Source organism: Channa argus, chromosome 3 (assembly GCF_033026475.1).
Source record: "Channa argus isolate prfri chromosome 3, Channa argus male v1.0, whole genome shotgun sequence".
Taxonomy (NCBI): Eukaryota; Metazoa; Chordata; class Actinopteri; order Anabantiformes; family Channidae; genus Channa; species Channa argus.
This window is the reverse complement of record NC_090199.1, coordinates 21800356-21823367: the sequence shown is the minus strand read 5'-3', so window position 1 is coordinate 21823367 and position 23012 is coordinate 21800356. Positions and strand designations below refer to the sequence as shown.

The following is a 23012-nucleotide window of genomic DNA, read 5'->3' as shown; positions in this document are numbered from 1 at the left end:
TTTGGGCTTTTTTTGGGGTTGCTGCGCTGTCGACGGCCTTTTTGCCGCGGGGCAGGTGTAATGATCGATCAGCGGGCAACTTATATCTACAGCAAACCGCCTAAACATGACTTTGGCCCATTGGTAAGTTTGTCAACGACCCCTGTTTTCCTTGACATGTTATCAGTGGATGAAAGGTTATTTATGAAGTATGACCGATTTAATCCCTGGCTGTCCTGCAGGAGTCTGTGTTCGCCTTCACCCTGCTCACTGTGGCTCTCCTCCTCGGACCTGCTGGTTGGGTACTTGCCAACTTGGACCACTACAAATCCCGTGACTGATGGAGGAGGCTCCCACGCAGCTGTTTCTTAAATAACCTGTCCTTGTTTGTAAACAAAAATAAACAAGTGTCTCAGATTTAATTTTTCAATTTCTGCTCATTATCGAAGTTATCTCCTGCAGTTTGTCGTCTCACCACCAGGTGTTAAAGGCTGTCAGCGGAAGTGAAACGTTCTTGCTTATAAACACAGGGCATTGCCACAAGGTATCCATATTTGAGACATTTTGTCACCCCAGGGAGTCCTTTCTTTTTATATATTAGTTTTGTTGTCCTTGAATGCATCATGAAGTCGCAGCTGACCGGGACCAAACCAGCAGGAGCTGCGCTTTCTTTGCAAGAAGAGCTGGTTGCAGCCATACATGGAGCGTTTGAGGTGGCTGTGGAGATCGCAGTTCGAGAGGTGAAAAAGCTGGTTGGTCAGGCAACAGGAGACAACTATGAAGAGATGCGCCGAGAGAACGAGTCCCTTAGACAAAGACTGCAGAGGGCTGAAGCTATGTTGAGCTCTGCGCGCAAGGAGGGAGGAGGTGGCAGCGCTCCGCCAAAGCAACTCTTCAGTGCTGCAGAACACACAGCTGACCCGCCTGTCCCTACTTACAATCAAATAAGCCCCAATGCTAAGGTGGGCATTGTGCACAGTAAGACAGGGGGGAAAGGACAAACAGTATTTGCAAGTAACACCTGTGCGCAGCGGCATCCAGATCCCCAAGATACACTCGTGAGCACAAATGGGCAGAGATCAGGCCACGTTGTGACGCCAAAGTCTGACAGTGATGCTGTTTTAGAGCCAGAAAAAGCACAAAATATTGGTATGTAGCTGTGTCAATTTGTTTGATCCCCTTTTCTCATTTAAGTTGTATAGATCAATATAAAGAATGACGTCCCTGGCTAAAAGGGTGAGTATACACCGGAACTGCATTTAATAAGTGATATGTTAATTGACACACAAGTTTTGGTTTTTCATTTCCTGGACTTCTTTCAACCAAGAAGAAAGGAGTCTAGCTGACCGAGAACCCTCACTGACATTTTAAAAGGCACTAGACCAAACAAATACATACTCTAGTGTCCAGTAAAGTCTGCCTACTTATAAATTACATACCTCATCACATTTTCTGTTAATGCCTCCTAAAATTACAAAAAAAAAATCAAGAATTACTGCTAACCAGGAAATGAAAAACCAAAACTTGTGTGTTTCAATGACCACGAAGAAAGCAGCCCAGCTGATGTGGCATAGCCTACAGAGTGCCTTTGAAAATATTCAAAGGTGTGAAAATTCACTCAATGCTTTTATTTGATCCATTTTTAGACGTCCCTCAAGATATTTCCAGGGTCTGTGTTGTAAAGGTAGAAAGAATTAGCAAGCCATGTCACGACCCAGCAGACCACCACTCACCTCAACCATCCAGCACTGACAACAAGCAAACGTTTGAACCAACTACTGTAAAGCAGGAGATGCCAGACGCAGAAAGCTGTTTGGACTCTATCAAAATGGAGGATTTAACTCCAGAGTGTTTGTCTGGGGTTCAGTCCACAATGTTGGAGGAGTGGAAACCAAAAGTGCCTGATATTCAGAGCCAAGACCCAAACAGCGAACTGTCCTGTACCAGACTGACAGAGGGTAAGGAAGAACACACGTCCCATTTATGACGTCAAATGAGCTGGAGTTAACTATTTAGATATTTTATGGTGGGGTACATAATGCTTTCCCCAGTAGTGGTGGAAAAGCCTCTGAAACAAGATTTGGACCAGGGGTTCTGAATTCCAGTTCAGATGGTGAGAACCACAAGGCATTGAAAGGTTTCTTTTGAGATGATGAGCCAAAGCCGGTTGGTGATTACATTTAACACAGTACAGGAGCTCATATAGTATTATAGTAAATGTCTAAAACTAAAAACTGTGGTCTAGTACATCCTGTTTGATTTAGCTTAAGATGGTTCTAGAAGGTGATTGGATTCCCCCTCAGGTAAACTAAATTGACTGTAGTAAAGTGAGGCTTTATAGGTTCCACAAGCTACAGTGAATGTCAGGACCCTGCTCTCTGGAATCTTCATCAATCTCAATTATGTATTATATTTTCACAGCTCAACCTTCAAACATAACTACAGGTATTCCACTACTAGAGCTTCCACCTCTCACCTCTCAGCTCTCCATTTCCCAGCCGGCAGAACCAGTGCCCATATCCGAGGCCCCTCCACCAGTTTATGGAGTCCATGTCCGGATCAGGCGCAACAACCCCCACACAATGAGCAACTATTACGTTTGCAAGTCCTGCAACCAGACCTTCCCCCTGCCCAGCTTGTGGCGGCGACACTATGGCCAGTGCCAGCAGAAGCACCAGCAGCCCCTAGGGGGAAGCAATAGGTCTAGACTGCAGCTTTACCCACCAGGCTGCAGCCCTTTCCGCTGCACAGAGTGCAACCGTGAGTTCAATCGCATGGAGAACCTCAAGACACACCTTCGCATCCACACAGGAGAAAGACCATACACCTGCTCAGTGTGTTCAAAGTGTTTCCGTCACTCAGGGGCACTAACCAGGCACTTCCGTATCCACACTGGAGAGAAGCCTTACGTCTGTGGACAGTGTGGAAAGTCATTCAGAAACTGCGGGGGGCTCAGACTCCACCAGCGTTCACACAGCAAGCCCCTACAGTGAAACTCGTTAGTAGTTAAGGTTGTCAGGACCAACATTGTTTATGAAGTTTGAAAACTGATTATTTTATGCTCATTCATGTTCATAAAGATAATTTTCATGTCCTGTAACTTTTTTTTTAAATATTTGAGGCTTAAAATATGTTAATATGCCTAACTGTTATTAGGGGAGTAAGTGGCTGAGTTGGTAGAGTGGCCACCCACCAACCGTAAGGTCTGAGGGTCGCGTCCTGGAAGGAAGGAAGGAAGGGCATCCTGTCTAAAAACTGTGCCGAATCAACATGCGGACTAATAAGCTGCCGTGCACATACCTGATAGTAGCGACTGCATTACAATCTTTTGAATCGATGTTGCATGCATATATTTAGTTGGGTGCAGACGGCATCCTCTAGTTTTGACTAGTGCAGGGATGCGTTGTAAACACTTCAGAGCTCATTAGCACATTTGTGAACAATTATTTGGGCCACATGTTCAAAATGCATAACATGCATTATTAGGTGGTGGTTCTATAACAAAGCCCCCCTATTCAGCACTGCTGTCACCTTTTCTACCAGGTCTTCCTTTTGAGATTGCAGGTATATTTAAGAGCTTTCATTTAGGAAGCAGTATCTGGCCTCTGAATTACTTTTAACTGGAACAAACTTTATTTCAGTGTTGTCCTCTCATTAAATGAAAAAGAATTTACTATATAGAGAGACAAATACTATAGCTATGTGATCACTAAGTCAACCATTTATCTATGTACTATATGTGATGTGATAGCTCAGTAAATATTGAAATAAAGAGTAGAAGATGATCAGTGTATTTTCTTGTTTGTACTGTCTGATGAATGTTACTTTGCTTTTCTTATTGATGGAATGTTGTTTATGTACTAAAATATGCAAATCGATTTGTATTGTACCCTACTGCTGATCATGGAAGACTAATATTTGATTTACTTTGCATGTCTGGGTCCTCATCAACACTAGCCTCTGCAGAGTCCACAAGAAATACATGCTCATTCACATTTGGACGTTCCTCAAATCTGCATTCAGTTGCTGTTAGCACCCAGTTTTTTGTTCTTCCCTTGACTTCTTTTTTTAATCGGTCACTTTTGTTTTTTATATTAAAGCATCAGGTATGCTTCCTTACATCCACAAAAATATTTTTGATATACTGCAGACTATGACCGATGAAGTAAGTGAAAAATAATAATATCAAGACATGTTAACAATTTAATAGAAGCAGTGTGCGTCCTAATACTTGCCCGTCTTTATATAATATGAAGACATTTCTTTATTCTGTGTTCTCTCTTTTGCATTTCTGAACTACTTCTCTATTTCCCCACTTTTTGCATGCTCTGGTACAAAAACAAAACTTAAATTTCCTGGAGAAAACATTAATATTAAACATATGTTTTTAAGGTAATGTGAAACATATTAAATGTCCATCAGCAGATGCAGAACATTGTTGCTGTTATTGTGTGGAGGAGGACAGGCATATAATCACTGAAACAACATTGTTCTGAGAGTTAAACAGCTAACCTTGTAGGTTTGACAACATGCCTGAAGGCTGACTGTCCTGTCAGCTCAATACACTTTGCAATTTGTCATTTTTGGTCAGTAATTAGGTGTTATCATCAAGTAGAGGACTCTCTATTCTCATATTGCAACAAATGAGAAATGATACGTAAATTTCATAGTCAGTGAAAAGATCTACATGAACAAATTCTTACTGTCTGGGAATGTGTGCTTTGTTTCTCAAACACAGTGTTGGCCTGCCTGTGCCCCGCTCAAGTGTCCCGATTCCTCTCGCTGTCGAATTGTTTCTCAACTTCCCATCGCTTTCTACAGGATTTTTATATTGTTTTGTTGTCTTTAAAGCTCCAATTCACTCAAAAATATATTTTGCTGATTACTACACTTGAATGCTTAAGCATCAGAGGGATGCATTATAGCACAAAAATATTTTTTTACAGTTTACAAACACGATTTTGTGACACCACATGCAGGTAAAGGTCAATTGCACTTCAAAATACAACTTCATGTAAAAACTGACCATTTAATGAATGCGGTGGCATTAAACAGTGTGAAACCAATCTAGTTAAACATTTTATAATGAAAAACATTTTAATAGATTCAGGATTTTTTTAAACATCAGACATAAATTTAAGCTATTATTCAAAGCAGAATATTTTTTGATCTTTTGGAAACACAGCCTCTGTCAAAGTTAGGACTGACTATATAGTCTACATAAGGATATTCAAATAATCTATATTTTCGTCCCTCGCATCAAGAGGAGCTTATAGAAGGTCATTTCTATTAGGGTTAACACTTCAGCCAGATCGTCTCACTCTGTGATCGACTAAATACACGTTGCCCCTTTTCTGCCTTCAGTTATTCGGCCTGAATTAAATGAGGAAGTGGACGTAAAGCGGAGCCGGACGAAGCTAACAGAGCTAGCTAGCTGTCTACAAACAAAATAATCTTTACCCGGCGATTTTCTCCGCCGACAATCCCACCTTACTGTAACCCAGTTCATTTTGATAAGTTAATGCTCGTGCAGGAGGGGAGACCGTTGCCATGTTGACCGGAGCAGGTGAATTTGCTGGCTCTTCCTTCCACCGGGCTGATGATGTCGGTGCGACTCGCTAGTTGAGCTTTTCACCGCTGTTGCTGTTGCTGCTCCTGCTTCATAAGTTGCCTGTTTGTAGACACTCAGTCGGGGTAAGTTATCCTCGCCAGATAATATTAGCTAGACACACGTCAATATACCTAAGATACCCTACGGTGTCCTGTTGTCAACAAACAACTTTCCTGTTTGACAGCATCTCTCAGGCCACAGCAGTCACTGGTGCTGATTTATGGGGATGTTGCTCCTTTCGTGGTCGTGGTGAATAGTTGACGGGTTCTTGCAAAAGGTTAATGCTCAGGCCCTGAAAGCCTGATAAGTTTCATATGTAGCGCTCTGTTAGTATTACTATTGTTCAAAAACAGAATTACGTTACTAAGTAGCTCTGTGTGTAAAGCCACTTTGAAAGGATCATTCTTATATTTTATTTTATATTTATAAATACATACATTTATGAGATCACTGCTCTTTTGACTGTGCCACTACAAACACATTGCAGAATCGTAGAATTATTTAAATAAAATTTTGAGTAAACATTTTTACCATTGCTGCAGGGCTTCATAAAGTGTGAACTCGGTGGTATAAATACATAAATGAATACATTTTTTAAAAAGTTTGTTTGTTTTGTGCCATCAATTACATGACTCACAAAACAGAAGCAGCATCAAGTGCATTAACAAATTATAAGAAGAGTAAATAAATATAAAAAAAATACATTACTTAATCAATACATAATAAGTAAACAATTGCTGTAAGACACTTTTTAAAAAAAAAAAACAGGTTTTATACAAATACAAAAAAATCCAAGACTATTTTAAAAATATATGCATCTTTCATTCTAAAATAATCTCTTATGTGATCCTGTATTTATAAAACAAAATACTATATAAAACAAAGTACCTTTCATTTACTGTTTTCTTTTAACTCACAAAGCTGACAAATCTGATCATGATCTATAGTACCAGCATAAAGCCCTGTGTCGAAATGCAAGGGTAAAATGCCACATCTTAACTGGGCACACAGTTCTTGTCCTTTTGGGTAGGTTATATTTCACATATTTTTTTAAGTACTAATTACGAAATATTATAGAGTATATATCTATGAATTTGAGATTTAAAACATTGGTCTGGAATCAGTTTCTTTACAGTTCCCCACCTCCTTTACAGATGTTTTAGATTTGTATACTTCAAATGTATGTAGGTAGTTGGGAATGTGGTTTGAACGGAACTGGGGTACATCTCTTTTTGAGGATATGACTAGAAAATCAGGAAAACCTTTGCCTTTTTAGTCCATTCAGCATTCGAATTCTGCCCATGTTCTCATCACATCTACAGAAATGACATCCCAGGAGCCCTCACAGGGTACAGGGGAACGAGGGGAGTTGGTACACACATTATCCAAAGAGAATCCAGGGTCTCCTGATGCCTCTGAGTTGGGGAGCCCACGCTGTACACAAGCCTTTGACCTCTTCAACATGGTTGTGTCCTATAAGAGAATGGCTCTGTTTCTCGAACCAGTTGTAGATGCAGTGGAACTAAGCCGCTTCCTGCTTGGGTGTGTATGCATGTTTGTCTGTCTCCTGATTGAGCATCATATGATATTGTAGTAATGGCAGGAAGCCATATTTATACAGTATTCACTTTTATCTCACAGATGGAGGATGCCCCTGTGCTCTCTGCTTGTCTGTATATTCCTTAATGTCTTCTTTTGCACTGTTAGTGAAGGTACGATCAGCCATCAATATTGAGCCAGCTTTTGTTTAGTGCTTTAAAAGACAACTTGAATAATTTATGATGTTCATGTTGTTCCTGCCTCTCTGTTGTTAGTGGGTTGGTTCTCATTGGGTGTGGTGGCAGTGTCAGCACCTGCTGCCCTGGGTTACCTGCAGGACAGGTATCGGGGTAGAGCCTCAGAAGCTGAGCTCCAGAGGAAGTGCTACCATGCTGTGAACCGCAGAGACCTGCAGACAGTGCATCTCACCAAACAAGAGGCCATGCTGGAAATAAAAGACCTGTAAGACAAATACTAGACAACTACATATTATTTTCTCAGCTGTAAAATGTGGGTTAAAATACTTTCAGCAATAAAACTACATAAAAAATTGTTAAGAATTTTTTGCCCATCAGTCGTGGTGGTGTCTTTTAGAAACACTTGTTGGTTAGGTCTGGTTTACACAGTATACTCATGGCATTTGTACATGATATTTGTGTATCTTTGTTCTTACTGGGTTTGTGTTGTGGGTGTTTGTTTTGTTTTTTGTCTTCACCAGGTTAAAGCACCTGGATGACATGCTGTCCTCAGCCTGTCAGTCAGCAGAAGCTATTTACAAAGTCCTGTACTGGGATAACCACACCAAGTCATCAAGGTCAGCATCTGTGTGCACATATACACGCACTGCTTTCTACATTCTGAAGTTTTATAGCCCACCTATCTGCAACTAACCATCACAACTAATCGCCCACTGCACACACAGAGTCACACACAAACTGTTTCCCTTGCAGTCCCACAATCATTACTTATTAATAATGATCATTGGTAGTCTGTTTGAGGACCACTTCACAACCAATGTTTTATTCCATTTCTCTGCTGATGTCACATTTACAAGCACATTGATTGATTTACTTGCACTAAAACTAATAAGAAATGTACATTTCTGATCACTGTAAAGCAAATAGTCATATAATTAGATGGAGAGATGTAGTAGTCTGGCTTTTCTAAAATATTTAAGTGAGATTTGATATTTTAACCGATTAGGTATTTTTATTAGAATATTACTGTTAGACAATTCATCTAAATAGCAAAATTGAACTAGAGACTTAATAAGCTCTAGGAGATGATCGCATTATAGCATTAAATGTCCAACTACTTGTTGCATTTATGTGCTGTCTGATCAATCAATCAGATGGTTCGAGTGTTACCTTTGTCATATCCCTCTCCAGGTTCTATGGACTGATGATAACAATGTTGTGTCTGCTCTACCTTGCACCTGTGGGCTGGGTGCTTGCTGGGCTCAACAGCACCATCTTCCTGTGGAACAGAGACTTCTGCAGAGGTCAGAGGATCCTGTCTAAAAGGGGGAAAAAAACGAACTTTTGTTTAACAAAATAAAATTAAAGTAAAATGTGGTTGTTCCTGTGCTTCCAGTTTTGTTGGAAATTAAGAAATTCTTCCACATGGGTAAGACCAACGTCTCAGAGGGATTGTGTGAAGAAAAGGATCTAGGTCACTCGCTGGACCAGACTCCCACACCAACTAGCTTGGAGGTGAGAGGACAGAGCTTTTTGGAAAAAATACTCATATTTTAAATAATAAAGGATTCAGGTTTTGGAATAGAAGCAACCACGCCTATAAGCTTCTTATCCAGTTTATTCCATACTCTCAGTGAATTTATCGAGAACTGTTGTTCTTTATCCATCAATGAAGCTACTTGAAGTCTCTTGTTTTTGCAGTGAGGTGATGATTAGGGGCTCATATTAATGTGATGTGACCCAACTGAAGACCTCCTTACAACAAGGCAATAATGAACAAAAACCTTTACTGAACATGCTCATATGTGTTCAAGGTTCAGGAATATCAGTTTACCCTATAGTTTGTAACGTCATCATGCCTCCCAGAACAGTTAAAATGGATCAGCTGTAACATGGCTGCTGGAGATGTGGGAGCTGTCTGTAATTAACTTTCTTGTATTTATATATTAATGTGGGTTTTATGGCAGGACCTGTCTCCTGGCAGTGTGGAGGAAGCTGAAGAGGCAGAACCTGATGATGAATTTAAGGATGCCATTGAGGTAAATACAATTCTAAAGTTATTTTGTCTACTTTCTATTTTTTTCTACTTTCACTTTTCTTCTTTTCTTTATCTGGCTTATTGGTTCCTCACAATGTCAGATTGAATACTATAAACGATTGATACTATTGTCCTGTCTGAACAGTGAACCTGTTGCTGGAACAGACAGTTAAGCATAAAGACTGGAAACAGCTAACTTGGCTCTAGTTAACCCGTAATATAATTGTTTAATCTTTGTAAAACTAATTTGTCAATCATATCTGGGACTTTTTCTTGTTTATTCTTTTAAACAAGATCTAGGGTGTTAATTAGTGAGCTTTGGTTGGCAGATTTCTGTACTGTTGGGCAGGCCAGCTGTTTCCCGTCTTCTGGTCTTTATGCCCAGGTAATGTGATGGATTTCTGGCTGTAATTTTATATTAAATTCATATCTAATTCTCAGCATTAAGCCAAATGAGCATATTTCCTGAACCTGTGTTTCCCATTGGGCACTTACAGGTTAACTTTACTAGGTTAAACAAAGTGGTTGGTCAGCCTTGTTAACCCCCTTTCATTCTCATGATGTATTTTCTGTTGCTTCCTGTTTTTCTCTGCAGGAAAATTCAATTTCCCTGCAGGTGAGTGTTGCCTCTCCTCGTGTAGAAAAGGCTAGTGCACTGCCACTGAGTAAACTATACACTGTAGAACCACTGGACACATGAACAGTGACTTCATGTGTTGTAAGCTTGCGTGAGTTGATGTTGTGGTGTAGTTATTTCTTTGCTTTGTAAAGAGAAGGTTTTGGGTGATGCCTGTACAGTCACACTGAATATCAGCGCACCATGTTAACATTGTTTTCATGTGTTCTGCTTCCTGATAAGGAAACTCCTTTGGTCCTAGTGGTAAGTGGATTTCCTAGTGCCCTTTACCAATCCACTCATGCATTTGTTCACCTGGCATGATAGTAATACTGATGGTGAAATATGTTACTATATAGTATATATTAGGGCTGAACGATTAATAATTTTTTACATCAATACTGCAATTTAATAGAATGCAATTTTGAAATCACAAATGCTTTTTTTAATGAGACAGTAATAAGAGCCCTTTTGCTGCCAGTACCAATCTGCCTTCCCCACCTGAAGTAGAAGTGAGTGAGAGTGGATTCAGAAAGTGTAAGGCACAAACCAGCTTTACAGCAGTGCTGCTAATTGCAGTGAAAATGGCTACGGCAGAAACAAACCCCGATCTCAACGAGTACAATTACTATACTATACTATACTATACTATACTATACTGTGCAATGCTGGGTATTCTTATTGTTTATAGCTGGCCTGCACTGAAGAAGTATTGGAACTATTAGAAAGTTTTGTTATATCGCAATCGCAGTATTGCCCTAAAAATTTAAATTCAAATACTTTCATGTATTGTTCTTGTTCAGCCCTAATATGTATAATAAAATATAACACAACTCCTGTGTCCTATAGTCCCATCTAGTTATTCTAAATCATCAAACATTGTGACCATTTTCAATGTTACATGGAAAATAGATTTTCCCTTTAGCACTGTATATGTTTCTGATATTTAGTAAAATTGTGAAACAGGTTTGTTCCCTCAGAGGGCTGTTGGTTGAGGGTGGATTGATGTCCTTATATTGGACATCATCCTCTCTGGTCTTGTACTGTCAAATTTATTTGCTTTTTATTTGGGTTTGGACTAACCTGCTTACCATATCTTCATAGTTTTAGATGTATAAGTGTAACGTTATATTAAACGGGTGATTTTCTCAGTTGTGTGCAGGGTATGGTGTTTATTTGTTTGGGAGATCAAATGCATGTCTCAAAGCATGTATGTCTTTTCCACTGGTGTTGATTTGCCAAACATCTTTTAGTCAAACTGGCTGAATTATCACACTGAATTTCATCCAGTTTTGCTCTACTGCTAAATTTAGCTCTGTTTCCTGGCCAGGTTTTCATACCCTAAAAGCGCAGCTCTAGTTCCTGGAGGATATACCATATATAACTGCCTTTTCCTTTGTTCATTTCCTTCTTCCTTTATCGTCCCTCTCCCTCAGGAAGACGATGATGGGCCTCTTCCAGCTCCAGACTATGACACCATCTCTGAAAATGGTCTCTTGAGCCGCAATGAACCAATACGCAGCAAAGTCTCCAAACTAACAGAGAGACTGCGTAAACGCTACCCCACCACCAGCACAGGTCGGCCTGCTCTGACTCATCCACTGATTTCTTTCCTTTTATTATCCTTCTCCAGAGATGGTCTGTTAGTATATATCTAATGTATAATCAAGCATCTTATTGTCACAATGGGTTGTTATTCTCTCCTTTGTCTGTCTTGCTGTTAATTGCTGTTTCTCACTGTCTCCACAGGCAACTGTTCTAGCTGCAGCGCTGTCTTCTCAGTGTTGAAGAAAAGGGTGAGACTGTGACAAGAATTGGGGATATATTTAGGTTTCACGTCATCTTTAATTTTGTCTTACTTTTCTGTTGGTACAAGCTTTACCCAGTGTCTTTTCCTAATGCAGAGAAATTGCAGTAACTGTGGCAACAGCTTCTGTTCCCGATGCTGTTCCTTCAAGGTCCTGAGATCTTCCATGGGTGCAACAGGTAACACAAAAACAAGAAAACTCTTGGACCATTGTACATTTTTATTTTTTAGACCGAATGATTAAATATGTGACAGTTTATTTATCCTGTTTCTTGTATTCTTACACTTCAGTTCTCCCACTTATGAGCTAATGGCTTTATCATTGTTTTGTTTTCAGCTCCGGAGGCCCAGAGAGAGACTGTGTTTGTTTGTGCTGCCTGTAATTCTTCTCTTATCAAATTACAATAAAAGAGCATGTCAGTCTCTACTACTGATTGCCCATGGGAGGTCAGTCACCATTCAACCTGGGGCCCTTCATCAAGTTACTGAAACCCTTACACTTGCTCTGGTTTCCAAGTTAAAGGCACATGTATCTGTCAGGATATCTTATGTGGTGAACTCCAAGAGTCCCTCACCTTTACCAGTTGCACCCTTTCTTAGCTACTTGTAATGATTATGGGACTACTGTAATGTGTTGCGTACTTCCTTTTTATAACTCCCAAATGAAGAACTGGACCTTATGAATCAATGAGACCAACTGCGGAGCAAATTATAGGACCTTGTGTTTATCCTTTGTTGAGCAGAGCAAAGAACACATTGCGCATGCTGGAGGCCAAGACTCGGCTGTTGGTGTGAGGTGATATAAATAGGCTTACCGGCTGTCAGTGGTTTTGCTTTTCCATGTTTTGCCTTGCCACAAAGCTGATTTCACTTGAATGTCAATGTTTTAACATTCAGTTCTGTGTAGCAGTTTACTGTAACTGTAATGTAATGCTTAGAGGACCTTGCTGTTTGAACAAGGTTAAGATGGAGACGGCTAATAGTGGCTGGCAGAGAATGAATCTGGCATATTTTTAGGTTGTTGTCAAGCTGAGTGGTTGTGGTCCCCCAGTATTCTTTGAGTTTTAATACAGCAGCTGACAAGCTACATGCACATTATTGAACCCTCAAGCCCCCACATTTGGGAAGTAAACTGTGATGAATCTGTCTAGGGCTGTGAATGAGGACACATTTGGCAAACTAACTTGCACTACTTGTAACAAGGAAATTTGTGCTTCATCCTTTTTGGATGTGTAGCAGTAACCTAAAAGATGAGAGAGATCCCTTCAGCCCAAGCTTGTCTTCTAACTGGATCAAAGTCGTTTCAGTGGACTGATAAACAAACAGAAATCATCAGTCTCCCACTCTTGAAAGCAGGACTTAAAAGATTGTGGAGACATTAAAATCCAGAAGGTGGCTCAAAGTGATAAAGTTGTTTTAATGACAATTTAGACACAGATGATTGTAATTAATCGCTTTGCTTTTATTGTAATCATATATTGTTACTGTAAATTGTTTTACTCTAATATATGTAATTTTAAACTCCAGAAAGTGCAAGTTATTATTTAATCTAATGAATTGTGTATATATTGCCCCATATTTTATGGTTGAACTACAGCATCGTTGAAATAAACTATGTGATGATTTGATTACCTAATGTTCTTTGAGTCTTTGCTTTATATTTTAGTAGAGGTAAATTTTGAAAAATAGTGTATTTTAGTCCTGTGTGGGGTGGACCAGCTGTTTGGCATGACAGATGTAAAAATGTAACAAGCTAACAGAGTACTGAAGCAAAGTAGAACATAAGTAAAGTGTTGAATTATAAACTAAGGCAGCACATCTCAGCTCTATGTGGCTTTTTTTTCCTGCCATACAATAAGTTTTTTTTAGGCTCAGCACTCTTATTTCCATCCAGGCCGCTCATTTCAGAAAAAACTTTGAAATGAACTTGTGTGGATACTTTGCCTGAGGGGAGATTCAAAAAAGATGAATCTTCATAGACTTAGATATATAAGAGTCCCATTAATGAATTATAAACATGAGTATATAGATTATTTAATAAAATATCATCATCGCCACTGCTTGGCTGTTCACATTTCTTTGTGATAATTAAAATGGCTCATACTAGTGTTTGTAAAAACAAGATGCAATCAGGCTTAGACAAAAGATTACTGGGGTCCTAGTGTAGGACAGAGTAGGGCAGAGTAGGGCAGTGTCCTCCTATGGTCATTCCAGGCTCACTGGGGTGTGACTAAAACACTGTACCTATGTTAGCCCCTCCCCTCCCCTCCTCTCCCCCCTCCCCCCCAGCCTTGCCTGTGTCCCACTAAAGCGATTTCAGCGGAGGCAGGGACTCGTCCCTACGGTCACGGATGGCAACATGGCGACAGAGGTAGGACTGGTATTGTTATCTGGCTAATTTCCTGCTCGGGTTTCCAGCAGCAACTCAAACAATTGAATTATCACTTGGTCAAATCAGGCTTGGGTGCAGTGGACATGGTCAGAGAGGACAGTGAGGCTGCACACGGTCAAACTGTGGCTCACTGACTGACGATCGAGTCCTACATTATCATGTCTGTTTCCTCCGAATCGTTTTTTTTTTTTCCTGTACGCGTGTTCTGGCATTTTAAAGAGGAAAATAAATCTGAAAACGAGAATTGTGAAAGTGAGCCGCGCGTAATTGAAATAGAAATGACTGCACAGCTCTGCCCGCGATTTTAAGCTGTTATGTTAAAGGCAGATCTGGTTTGTTTATTGTGATGCCCCGTTAATCCGGAGTGGCCACACACACACACACACACACACACACACACACACACACACACACACACACACACGGGGGAAAAGCCTTCAGCACCATGGACAGAAACCACACAGCGCTGACCTTCCTCACTGCTTTTCCAGCCTCTTTTGCCTCCATCCAAAGCAAAATCTCACAGTAACTACTGAAGAACATGGCCTACACCGCGACATAATTAACAGTGTACTCGACACTGAGTGGATGGTCTGTTATCATTCTGTCTAATCTGGTTTCCACACATCGATCTGTTGTGAGCTGTAGTGAAATGTTGCTCCGTGTCCCGCGAGCTTTCCCGTAAGACAAGACAAGAGTCTGTGCGTGTGTGTGTGTGTAAGATGCTTTGACCAGTGCCGGGCTCTGCTCCAACAGTTGACACGGCAGGAATGAGCGCAGACACTCAGCCACAGAGTGATTGATCGCATCGTGTCTCTATTTATTTTATCATCCCTTACTTCCAAAACAGCCACTATTTGTACACGTTACAAATGGACAGGCGCACAGAGGGACATAGCTCTCTCTCTGGCGATTCATTGACGCCGTCTCTTTGTGTGCATAGTTCCATAATCTGCAGGAGCTGAGGCACAGCGCATCTCTGGCCAACAAAGTGTTCATCCAGAGAGACTACAGTGAAGGGACCACCTGCAAGTTTCAGACCAAGTTCCCCTCTGAGCTTGAGAGCAGGGTGAGTCGTAGTCACACATAGGTTCAGCTGTACTCTTTTTTTGCAGCATTTTTGGTATGACAAGATTTCATTTTTAAATCATTAAGTTATCTTTCAAAATTAAATAAAACTTGTTTTATAATGGAGCTCTGGAAACTCAACCCTTATGGGTAGGCTAATGGCTAATACCCATTCCCTCAATCATTTTGTCCTGCATGTCTCTCCAGATTGAGCGGACACTGTTTGAGGACACTGTGAAGACACTGAATAACTACTACGCAGAGGCAGAAAAGATTGGAGGACAGTCCTACCTGGAGGGCTGCCTGGCCTGTGCTACAGCTTATCTGATCTTCCTCTGCATGGAGACACGTTATGAGAAGGTCAGACCGATTATCTTGGTCTTAGTGCATGGACCTAATATTGCTTGCCTTTTCTCATTTTCCTATGTCTGTGTGACAGGTGCTGAAGAAGATAGCCAAATATATTCAGGAGCAGAATGAGAAAATCTATGCTCCCAGAGGTCTCCTCATCACAGATCCTATAGAGAGGGGAATGCGTGTTGTATCCTTTCTCAGTCCTTAAGGGTTCCATTAGACAAAAGCATTTAGTTGTTTTGCTTAATTCATTACATTTCACACCAAATTTCTTGGTCCTCAACTAATGTCACCAGATAGAGATTTCCATTTATGAGGACCGGGGCTCCAGTGGCTCCAGCTCAGGGAGCAGCTCCGTGTCTGGCAGCACTGCTCGATGACTGGGTATGTCCTGAATACCTTGTCCAACCTGATCACCCACAGCCCTGGAGGACAATCTAGGACAACAATACCACTCCTGTCCCAAGACTCACTGTATATGTCTAAGCTATGCTCACACAAAGAACTCACCAGGCTTTTATTTCCCATCTTCACATGCTCAGTGCATGCTTAAAACCTTAGCAGCTTCTTTCAAAGTGTGCATGTGCTGACACAGTCGTGTTACAACGTAATGTCTCAGTAAACAGAAAAACAATAATCTAGCTGGTGATACTTTGTGTGATCATATCACTGCCTTCATTCATTCCCTGCGTGGTTGGTGCAAAAAGAATGAAAGGAAGTGTTGAGACATGAGTGAAGACCACAAACCTCACCAAACCTCATACCTCGACCACAGCTGCTCCATGTGGACCAGATCAGCCACAGCCACACCCTGCCCACACGAGACCAACCAGGAAATCACATTAACCCTGCACACCAGACACTGGATTTAAAATGTTATCTGTAGCGTTCTCTGTGTTTACAGACTCTATCAAATGGAAGAAAAAGTATGTGACAAGACATCACAAAGTTTCACTTACCTGGACACCAGATAAACTATACAAAGAACCTTTTCCTTGTTCTTCTCTGCTGTAGATCGTGCTGTCTGGTGGGAGATGAATGTCATCTGGCCCGTCCATGTAAATAATGTAGCAGATCTTCCATATTTTTCACATTAAGCCTGTGTTTAATTTCTCAGACACACAGAAAAATGCACAAATCAAAGTACTAACCTCTTTGTTTTAATAAGTGGGACCATCTCTTCCTAAATTGTGATTATGCAAAAACTGTGCAATAAATGCAACAGTAAATAGACAAAGGATGGGTCAAAAAGTCTTCCTAAATCATAATTATATTGTTTTAAAATAAACCAAGATTACACACTAGATTCCCAAACATATTTCCAAAGAACAATAACTGCCAAAAATATGGCTCACAAATGTGAATGTGTCTTTTATTTTGGTGACAGTTTGTGCCAGAACAAACTTTCGTATTGCTTGTTGTTTGATACACATGGCAATGAGGTATATATGACTGGTGTCAATAAAGACTGTTTCATCACAGCTGCGCTCAGATCATCTTTCTTTCATGAACATAAGAGGTGTTTCTTTGGGAGATACAAGTATTTGGACTTTTAAGCAGAGAAAATTAGCTGCTACATAAGCCGCACTAACAAACATTTTTATATCAATAACAGATCACACAATTAATTTGATAGGGTTTATTAGTAGTGACAAACTGAGTTTTCGCTCAACTCTGCAGTGCTGCAGTAAATGTCATTAGTTGACTAGAAATTAATCTCCAGGCTGATGATAATGTTGCTCATTGTCTGCTGCATGTTTGAAAACAATTTTACGTGATGACCATTTATCAATAGTGTATTTACAGTTTCTTCCAGTAGCACAATTTATTAGTTGGGTAAACATGTTTTTATTTCTGACTTTATGCACATTTTTATATTACAGAGCGGAATTTTCAGCAAATGTATATATGTATGAAACAGGACATATTATTATTACATAATAATCCAACATATTACATGCACTAAAACATCAGAGAATCTTGCAAAATGTTTCTAGCTTTGGCTTTGATCTAGATTATTTTTCTGATTCCAGTTTGTCAGTCTTAACTTACAAGGACTACTACCCGCACCAAATATGAAATCCCGACTGTAGAATATCCAGACTATTAATTATGCATTTTGATACAACAGACTGACTCTTACTGCATCTCAAAAGAAGGAGTTTCTTTTTCATCAAGCACAATCAAGCAGATCTGTGTCCAGGCATGCATTTAAAGACTTTCTTACTGTATCACAGATATCCTCAAGGCTACCATCTCTTGAGATCTGACAGTGTTGAGAGCAGCAAGGCACAGTGCAGTAAAACTGTCTTAAAACAGGAGGCTTCAAATGTGGAGACAGAGGTAGAGTGGATGCTGTCGTAAAATGGAGCCAACGCTGCATGAAAGGAGTGACAGAACAGTTGGGAACAAGATAAAAGCATGGTGGAAAAGAAGAAAAGCCTAACACCAGGTGAAGATAGACAGAGAAATAAATAAGCATATCCATCAATATAAAATCTCTTTCTTCTGTAGATCCTCAACCATAGATGTTGTGTCCTTTATTAGTTGTTTTAGCAGCCTGCAGGTTTAAGTGCAAACTCAGCACATCTTCAAACATGCAGGCAGCACTTGCGTGTGTGTGTGTGTGCCGTAAAATTCAGTGACAAGAGTTATGCGTGAGACTACATGGAGTACTAAATAAAGATTGGCCTTTTTTTAATACATACAAAATGATGAATCTGACTCATCTAGCATACTGACAGTTAAAAGAAGAAAACAGTTAAAAGAAGGAAAAAATGAAATCTACTTACAGAGTAAAGAAAACAAGAAGGCCCCTGTCTCAAAGCTCAGATAAAAGTTTGAAAATCGTGTTTTCTGTAAAAGAATTTCATTTCATATCCTCAAAGATCTGTAGGGACATAAAAACAAAAGAAATTTGATAAAAAAGTGGTATTGTTCATTTTTAAGAGATTTCATTTAAAAAAATACCTACCAGCACAGCGGCCATTCTTGACAGTGAAGCCTTTGCCACACTGAAAAAAAAGGAGAAAAAATAATTTTTGTTTAGACCAAATGTTGATTTAGACATCAGAAATAGGATGAAATATTATCATCTGTTAATGTTAACTGATTGAGTGCAGACACAAGGATGCAAAAGAGAGACCATCACATGTGTTGTCTCCTGTTCATATTCTGCTATCAAACTAAAAATAATTAAACTAAAATTAACACAGAGACAGGAGATGACTCAGACTGTAGTGTGTTAGATAAGTTCATAAACCCACAGAGACTAACTGGAACATTAAATTGCTAATACTTTAGGCCACTGATCTATATTGCATACCTCTGTGTCACTGGCAAGCGCTGACATTTCGCCTTCTTTGGGATAGGCCACCTCTACCACTGAGTTCATTTCACCAGGCTGAAGGCTTCGAGTGAAGGTCCTGCTGTCCGGCCAGGACACCTCCAGTACCTTTACCTCATCGTTTCCTGGGAATCGTGACAAGAAATATAGCCGAGCACCACACACAAGGTGAAAACATTTTTGAAATCATTTTAAATGTGTGTTTGGATGATACAGTTGCAACATCTAGGACACATGGGAATTTAATATAAATCACATATCTCTGCTGGTTATTATTGATTATAATCTTAATTTCTATATTTGGTCTTTTACTGTGCATTATTCTTGTTGCCTTATAGTCTCATACTTTCACATCCTATTGCCGTTGTTTTGGTGTGCCTTGTTTTTTAACTTTTTAATATACTGTAAAGCAACTGAATTTGCATTAATTTGCTACATGAATAAAATTTGATTGATTGTTAAGATAGCACCATAAACTGATTAGCTTAAAACCTAGCCTGGCCTTGTCAAAGATTGGGATATGTTTGAAGATTAATGTTAATCATTAAGCTTTATAGGTGCTTGTAAGCATATTTCTAAATGTAGGGTAGCTGTTAGCAGTCTTTATGCTGAGCTAAGCTAATAACATCCTGACTTATAGCTTCACAAGTAATTAATGCACTGATGTGATGGTGGTATCAATATTCTAGTCTAACTCTTGGCAAGAAGCTAATACTTTTTTCTATTTTTTTAAAACTAATTTTCAAGATGGTACTAGATGGTACAAGTACTCATAACAATTAACAAAGCGTGTGTGTTTAATATGTAAGAAAAATGTACACTGTCCTGTAGTCGAGACACGTGATCCCGCCTTCTTTCAGCGTGACTAATGTAAAGAGTAAATTACCTAAACCAAAGTGTGCAACAGGCTCCATCTCACATAGGTAGCCGGAGCCTCCATCAATAATGCGTGTATGAGCTCCACTCTGATTGGTGAAGGCTCTTACTTTGGCACCTCGGGCAAATGAGCCAAACTTGGTGCGAGGGATGACTCGCAGCCAGTTATTGGATGACCCCTGACAACAAGGGTTACAGGTTAGGTTGTCGATAATCAGAGTCACGTTATAACACACACACACACACACACACACACACACACCTGTGTGACCTTGAAGACAGAGATTGGCTGTTGGGCACTCTCTCCATGTGCCAGCAGAAGGTCCAGCTGTCCATCCCCATCCAAGTCTGTCACAGTGCCACCTGTCCAAAACACACAGAGCTTTAACTGCGCTGACCCACATAGCAACTACCCTGCATTGGACAGCTGTGTCTCTGTAAATCTCATCCAAACAGATAGGAAGCAGAGATATCACATTTTGTAAATAGCTTACAGCAATTTTAGAATAAGACTGATGAAAACTGATGTTGTAGTGATTAGAGATAAGTGACCTGTTCCTCCTCCCTGAGGCTCTGCAGCATCCCCCACATTCAGATCCTCGATCAAAGGATCTGCATCAGTTCTCCGTGACACCCTGCAAAAACCATGCAAAATTATTAAAATTAATCATTTTGTAAACAATTTTGAAATGATTCATTATTTCTTAATGAACAAATTCCTCTCGTTGGAGCTTGTTCAAACATAAAATGTCACCTGAACAGTCTGTTAGGGGCGTTTCCTCTGTAGGCAATATTGTTAAAAAACACCTCCAGCTCTTTGTCATTATCAAAGTCTGCAGCGATGACTGTGCGAATAGGGGAGGGGGCAGCAAATCCTCCGGTAGCAATATTCTGCAGAGAGAACACCATTAAGTCTTTCCATTTTATTTTTTATCCCCCTCCCCCGCCCTGTCCTCTGGCCATACCCGAAATTTGGAGTCACTGCCCTGCAGAAAAAGCCTGTGTGGGCCTTTCCAGTTGCCATAGACAATATCTGTCTTTCCATCACCGTTGAAGTCAGCTAATGCTACTCCTCTGCCATGTTGGTACCAGTCCTCAACACCTTTAGACATGGAGACAGTGCTAAAGTTAAATGATGATAAAGCATAAAAAAATAATAGTAACATTTCAGTGGTGATCTGGAGTCTTTCTACTAGAAATTCTATTAATTTCTTCACTGTCTATGCCACCTGCTTGTTTGGCCACATCAGAAAAAGTCCCGTCTCCATTATTCTTGAAGAGGAAGTTGGGTCCATTTTCATTGTCACAGAAAACATCTGACCTTGACTGACTCAGGATTGGTCCAACCACCACACCACGACCTCCTGCACAACAAGCAAACCCAGAGGGCTTTAGCATTTTGAACCAACTTTAAAACACCACACATTTCATTTTTCTAATCGAATTCCTGACCTGTTAATTTGTTAACTCCAGCCTCGACAGCCACGTCCGACAGAGCGATGATGCCCTTGGTCACATCACTGGCAGCCTCATCCATTTCTAAGAGAGCATGGTGACCGATGTTTCCACTGGCATAGTTGGCCACATAGATTGAGTAAAGGCCTGTTCCCTTTTGAACAACAACATGAGAGAAGGGGAGAGAAATAAGAGAAATAAAGCGAAAAATCCTTAACCTTAAAGTGGATTTACTGACCTTTCTGTCGACACATGCTACAGAACGTCCCGCCATGCGATTAGCAACACCACGGCGGACATTGAGAGCATCACTCAGAAGATCTTCAAAGCGGCCGTTACGAAACTTGAATAGCTTGTCTGAATAAGTTGCCTGACCTGCATAAAAAAAAAATAAAAAAATCAGTTATTACAAGATTCAGCGCAAATGATGTGCTGAGCCAAAAGGTTTGGAGGACTTAATGCACTATCTACCAGAGTAGGCATTGTTTGTGTTGAGGAAGTAGATTTCCTCACGTCCATCTCCATCTACATCACAGGCAGTAACTCCAATAGCATTTCCAGCTTGGTCCCTCAATGCATAATATGGAGAGTTACTGTCATCAATAGCAATGTTTAGCAGCCTGTTTTGGGTGGGGTCGTACTTGAGAACCAGGTTGGGGCCATTGTACCTGAGGGAGAACATCAAAGATTTAGTTTCCTCACACAATTTCCGTAAACATTCTAAACTAAACATTGTGTACGTTCATTCTGTTATTTTCACACTAACCCTGCCACCACCACTTCAAAGGTGCCGTCACCATCCACATCGGTTACAGCCATCCCATAGTTGAGTTGCACTGGATTGTGCAGACTGTCAGGAGGAAGCATTGTCTGTGTTACAACCTGGAACATGGGCTCAGAGCTCTGGGCATGGCACTGATGCCAGAGTCCAAACAGGAGGAGCAGCAGCACTGAACCCCACATCACTGCAACCTGGTTGGACACACAGCAGGGTTGGTTGATGCATTTGAGTTTAAGCTGCACAAGCCTTTTGAATAAAGCTGGACATATACAATGCATAATGAGCAAATATAATGTGTACAGACAGACTACTGTGGTGCTTACAAAGAGATAAAAGCAAGAAACTAAAACAATCAAAGTGTAGAAAAGCTACAAATCTGAAACACATCCAGGTAGAGACAACAACAACAAAACAAAAAAAGAAGTGAAAAGAGAGACAATTACATTAGGGAGGAAAATCAAATATCAGTGACCCATGATTGAGGCAAACACTTGTAAACACAACTTTAATTAAGAAATCGCACTTTTACAGATAGTTTGTAAATACGTCCCCAAAAATGTAAAGTTACAGTATAAGCTCACTTTACCCAAATTATTGATGACCTTTTCTGCATTAATGGGAATTTTCAATAAAAGCGAATCTACTTCATGAAGACACAGACCAAAGACATAATGAGGTAATGGGAGCTCGTGCGTTCAGCTCATTGCATAAAGCTCATTCCTCTTCATTGTCTGTCTGCAGCTAAGCATTCACCTGCAGGACTTTCCCTTCAGTATCTAATTAGTGTCTTACCTGTCAGATCCACCACCGGTATGGTAAAATTATATGACTTTGCTGCTACGTTGGGAGGGTGCCCCCAATATTGAATCACTTGAAAATTATTGTCCACCTTACACAACTTGTGTTTTTTCAGCTTGCGTAATGTGTCGAAAAAGGGCCAATCAGCGAAGAAC

The 23012-nt window shown here is 40.2% G+C and overlaps 4 protein-coding genes across 7 annotated transcripts; 3 read left to right on the top strand and 1 right to left on the bottom strand.

Annotated features, from left to right (window-relative positions):
• Positions 1-468: 468 nt before the first annotated feature.
• LOC137123728 (uncharacterized) lies at positions 469-3764 on the top strand. Its single transcript, XM_067497884.1, has 3 exons — positions 469-1128; positions 1626-1937; positions 2401-3764. The coding sequence occupies exons 1-3, from the start codon at positions 603-605 to the stop codon at positions 2970-2972; spliced, it is 1410 nt and encodes a 469-aa protein (XP_067353985.1). The 5' UTR covers positions 469-602; the 3' UTR covers positions 2973-3764.
• Positions 3765-5338: 1574 nt separating this feature from the next.
• zfyve27 (zinc finger, FYVE domain containing 27) lies at positions 5339-13418 on the top strand. 3 transcript variants are annotated; one of them, XM_067499004.1, is made up of 14 exons: positions 5339-5673; positions 6913-7132; positions 7232-7302; positions 7405-7591; positions 7848-7943; positions 8518-8630; positions 8723-8841; positions 9294-9365; positions 9960-9980; positions 10224-10244; positions 11417-11558; positions 11730-11776; positions 11885-11966; positions 12125-13418. In XM_067499004.1, the coding sequence occupies exons 2-14, from the start codon at positions 6915-6917 to the stop codon at positions 12193-12195; spliced, it is 1260 nt and encodes a 419-aa protein (XP_067355105.1). In that variant the 5' UTR covers positions 5339-5673; positions 6913-6914; the 3' UTR covers positions 12196-13418. The 3 variants fall into 3 exon arrangements, with proteins under 3 accessions (XP_067355105.1, XP_067355106.1, XP_067355107.1); XM_067499005.1 differs by lacking the exon at positions 10224-10244; XM_067499006.1 differs by lacking the exons at positions 9960-9980; positions 10224-10244.
• A 633-nt stretch (positions 13419-14051) lies between these two features.
• Positions 14052-17082, top strand: golga7ba (golgin A7 family, member Ba). Its single transcript, XM_067497883.1, has 5 exons — positions 14052-14158; positions 15123-15248; positions 15455-15607; positions 15687-15788; positions 15898-17082. Exons 1-5 carry the CDS (start codon positions 14147-14149, stop codon positions 15979-15981), a joined length of 477 nt encoding a protein of 158 aa, XP_067353984.1. The 5' UTR covers positions 14052-14146; the 3' UTR covers positions 15982-17082.
• A 755-nt stretch (positions 17083-17837) lies between these two features.
• Positions 17838-23000, bottom strand: crtac1a (cartilage acidic protein 1a). 2 transcript variants are annotated; one of them, XR_010913881.1, is made up of 15 exons: positions 22852-23000; positions 22045-22250; positions 21750-21946; positions 21517-21653; positions 21276-21432; positions 21053-21187; positions 20789-20925; positions 20578-20714; positions 20376-20458; positions 20086-20186; positions 19834-20002; positions 18927-19072; positions 18576-18615; positions 18394-18491; positions 17838-17978 (listed from the first exon to the last, which is right to left on the bottom strand). XR_010913881.1 is itself a non-coding variant. In XM_067497880.1 (14 exons), the coding sequence occupies exons 2-14, from the start codon at positions 22239-22241 to the stop codon at positions 18484-18486; spliced, it is 1644 nt and encodes a 547-aa protein (XP_067353981.1). In that variant the 5' UTR covers positions 22242-22250; positions 22852-23000; the 3' UTR covers positions 18020-18483. The 2 variants fall into 2 exon arrangements, 1 of the variants encoding a protein (XP_067353981.1); XM_067497880.1 differs by lacking the exon at positions 17838-17978 and having other exon boundaries at positions 18020-18491.
• Positions 23001-23012: the final 12 nt, after the last annotated feature.

Excerpts from the sequence above, each read along its gene's own strand:
- LOC137123728 (XM_067497884.1), top strand. The coding sequence starts at position 603 with ATGAAGTCGCAGCTGACCGGGACCAAACCAGCAGGAGCTGCGCTTTCT. Across the intron at positions 1,129-1,625 it reads AGAAAAAGCACAAAATATTG|ACGTCCCTCAAGATATTTCC; the intron begins GTATGTAGCTGT and ends ATCCATTTTTAG. Across the intron at positions 1,938-2,400 it reads CTGTACCAGACTGACAGAGG|CTCAACCTTCAAACATAACT; the intron begins GTAAGGAAGAAC and ends ATATTTTCACAG.
- zfyve27 (XM_067499004.1), top strand. The coding sequence starts at position 6,915 with ATGACATCCCAGGAGCCCTCACAGGGTACAGGGGAACGAGGGGAGTTG. Across the intron at positions 7,592-7,847 it reads ATGCTGGAAATAAAAGACCT|GTTAAAGCACCTGGATGACA; the intron begins GTAAGACAAATA and ends TGTCTTCACCAG. Across the intron at positions 10,245-11,416 it reads AAACTCCTTTGGTCCTAGTG|GAAGACGATGATGGGCCTCT; the intron begins GTAAGTGGATTT and ends CCTCTCCCTCAG.
- golga7ba (XM_067497883.1), top strand. Across the intron at positions 15,608-15,686 it reads TGGAGACACGTTATGAGAAG|GTGCTGAAGAAGATAGCCAA; the intron begins GTCAGACCGATT and ends TCTGTGTGACAG. Across the intron at positions 15,789-15,897 it reads TAGAGAGGGGAATGCGTGTT|ATAGAGATTTCCATTTATGA; the intron begins GTATCCTTTCTC and ends TAATGTCACCAG.
- crtac1a (XM_067497880.1), bottom strand. The coding sequence starts at position 22,241 with ATGTGGGGTTCAGTGCTGCTGCTCCTCCTGTTTGGACTCTGGCATCAG. Across the intron at positions 21,947-22,044 it reads TTTGAAGTGGTGGTGGCAGG|GTACAATGGCCCCAACCTGG; the intron begins GTTAGTGTGAAA and ends GTTCTCCCTCAG. Across the intron at positions 20,926-21,052 it reads TGATGTGGCCAAACAAGCAG|GTGTTGAGGACTGGTACCAA; the intron begins GTGGCATAGACA and ends CCATGTCTAAAG.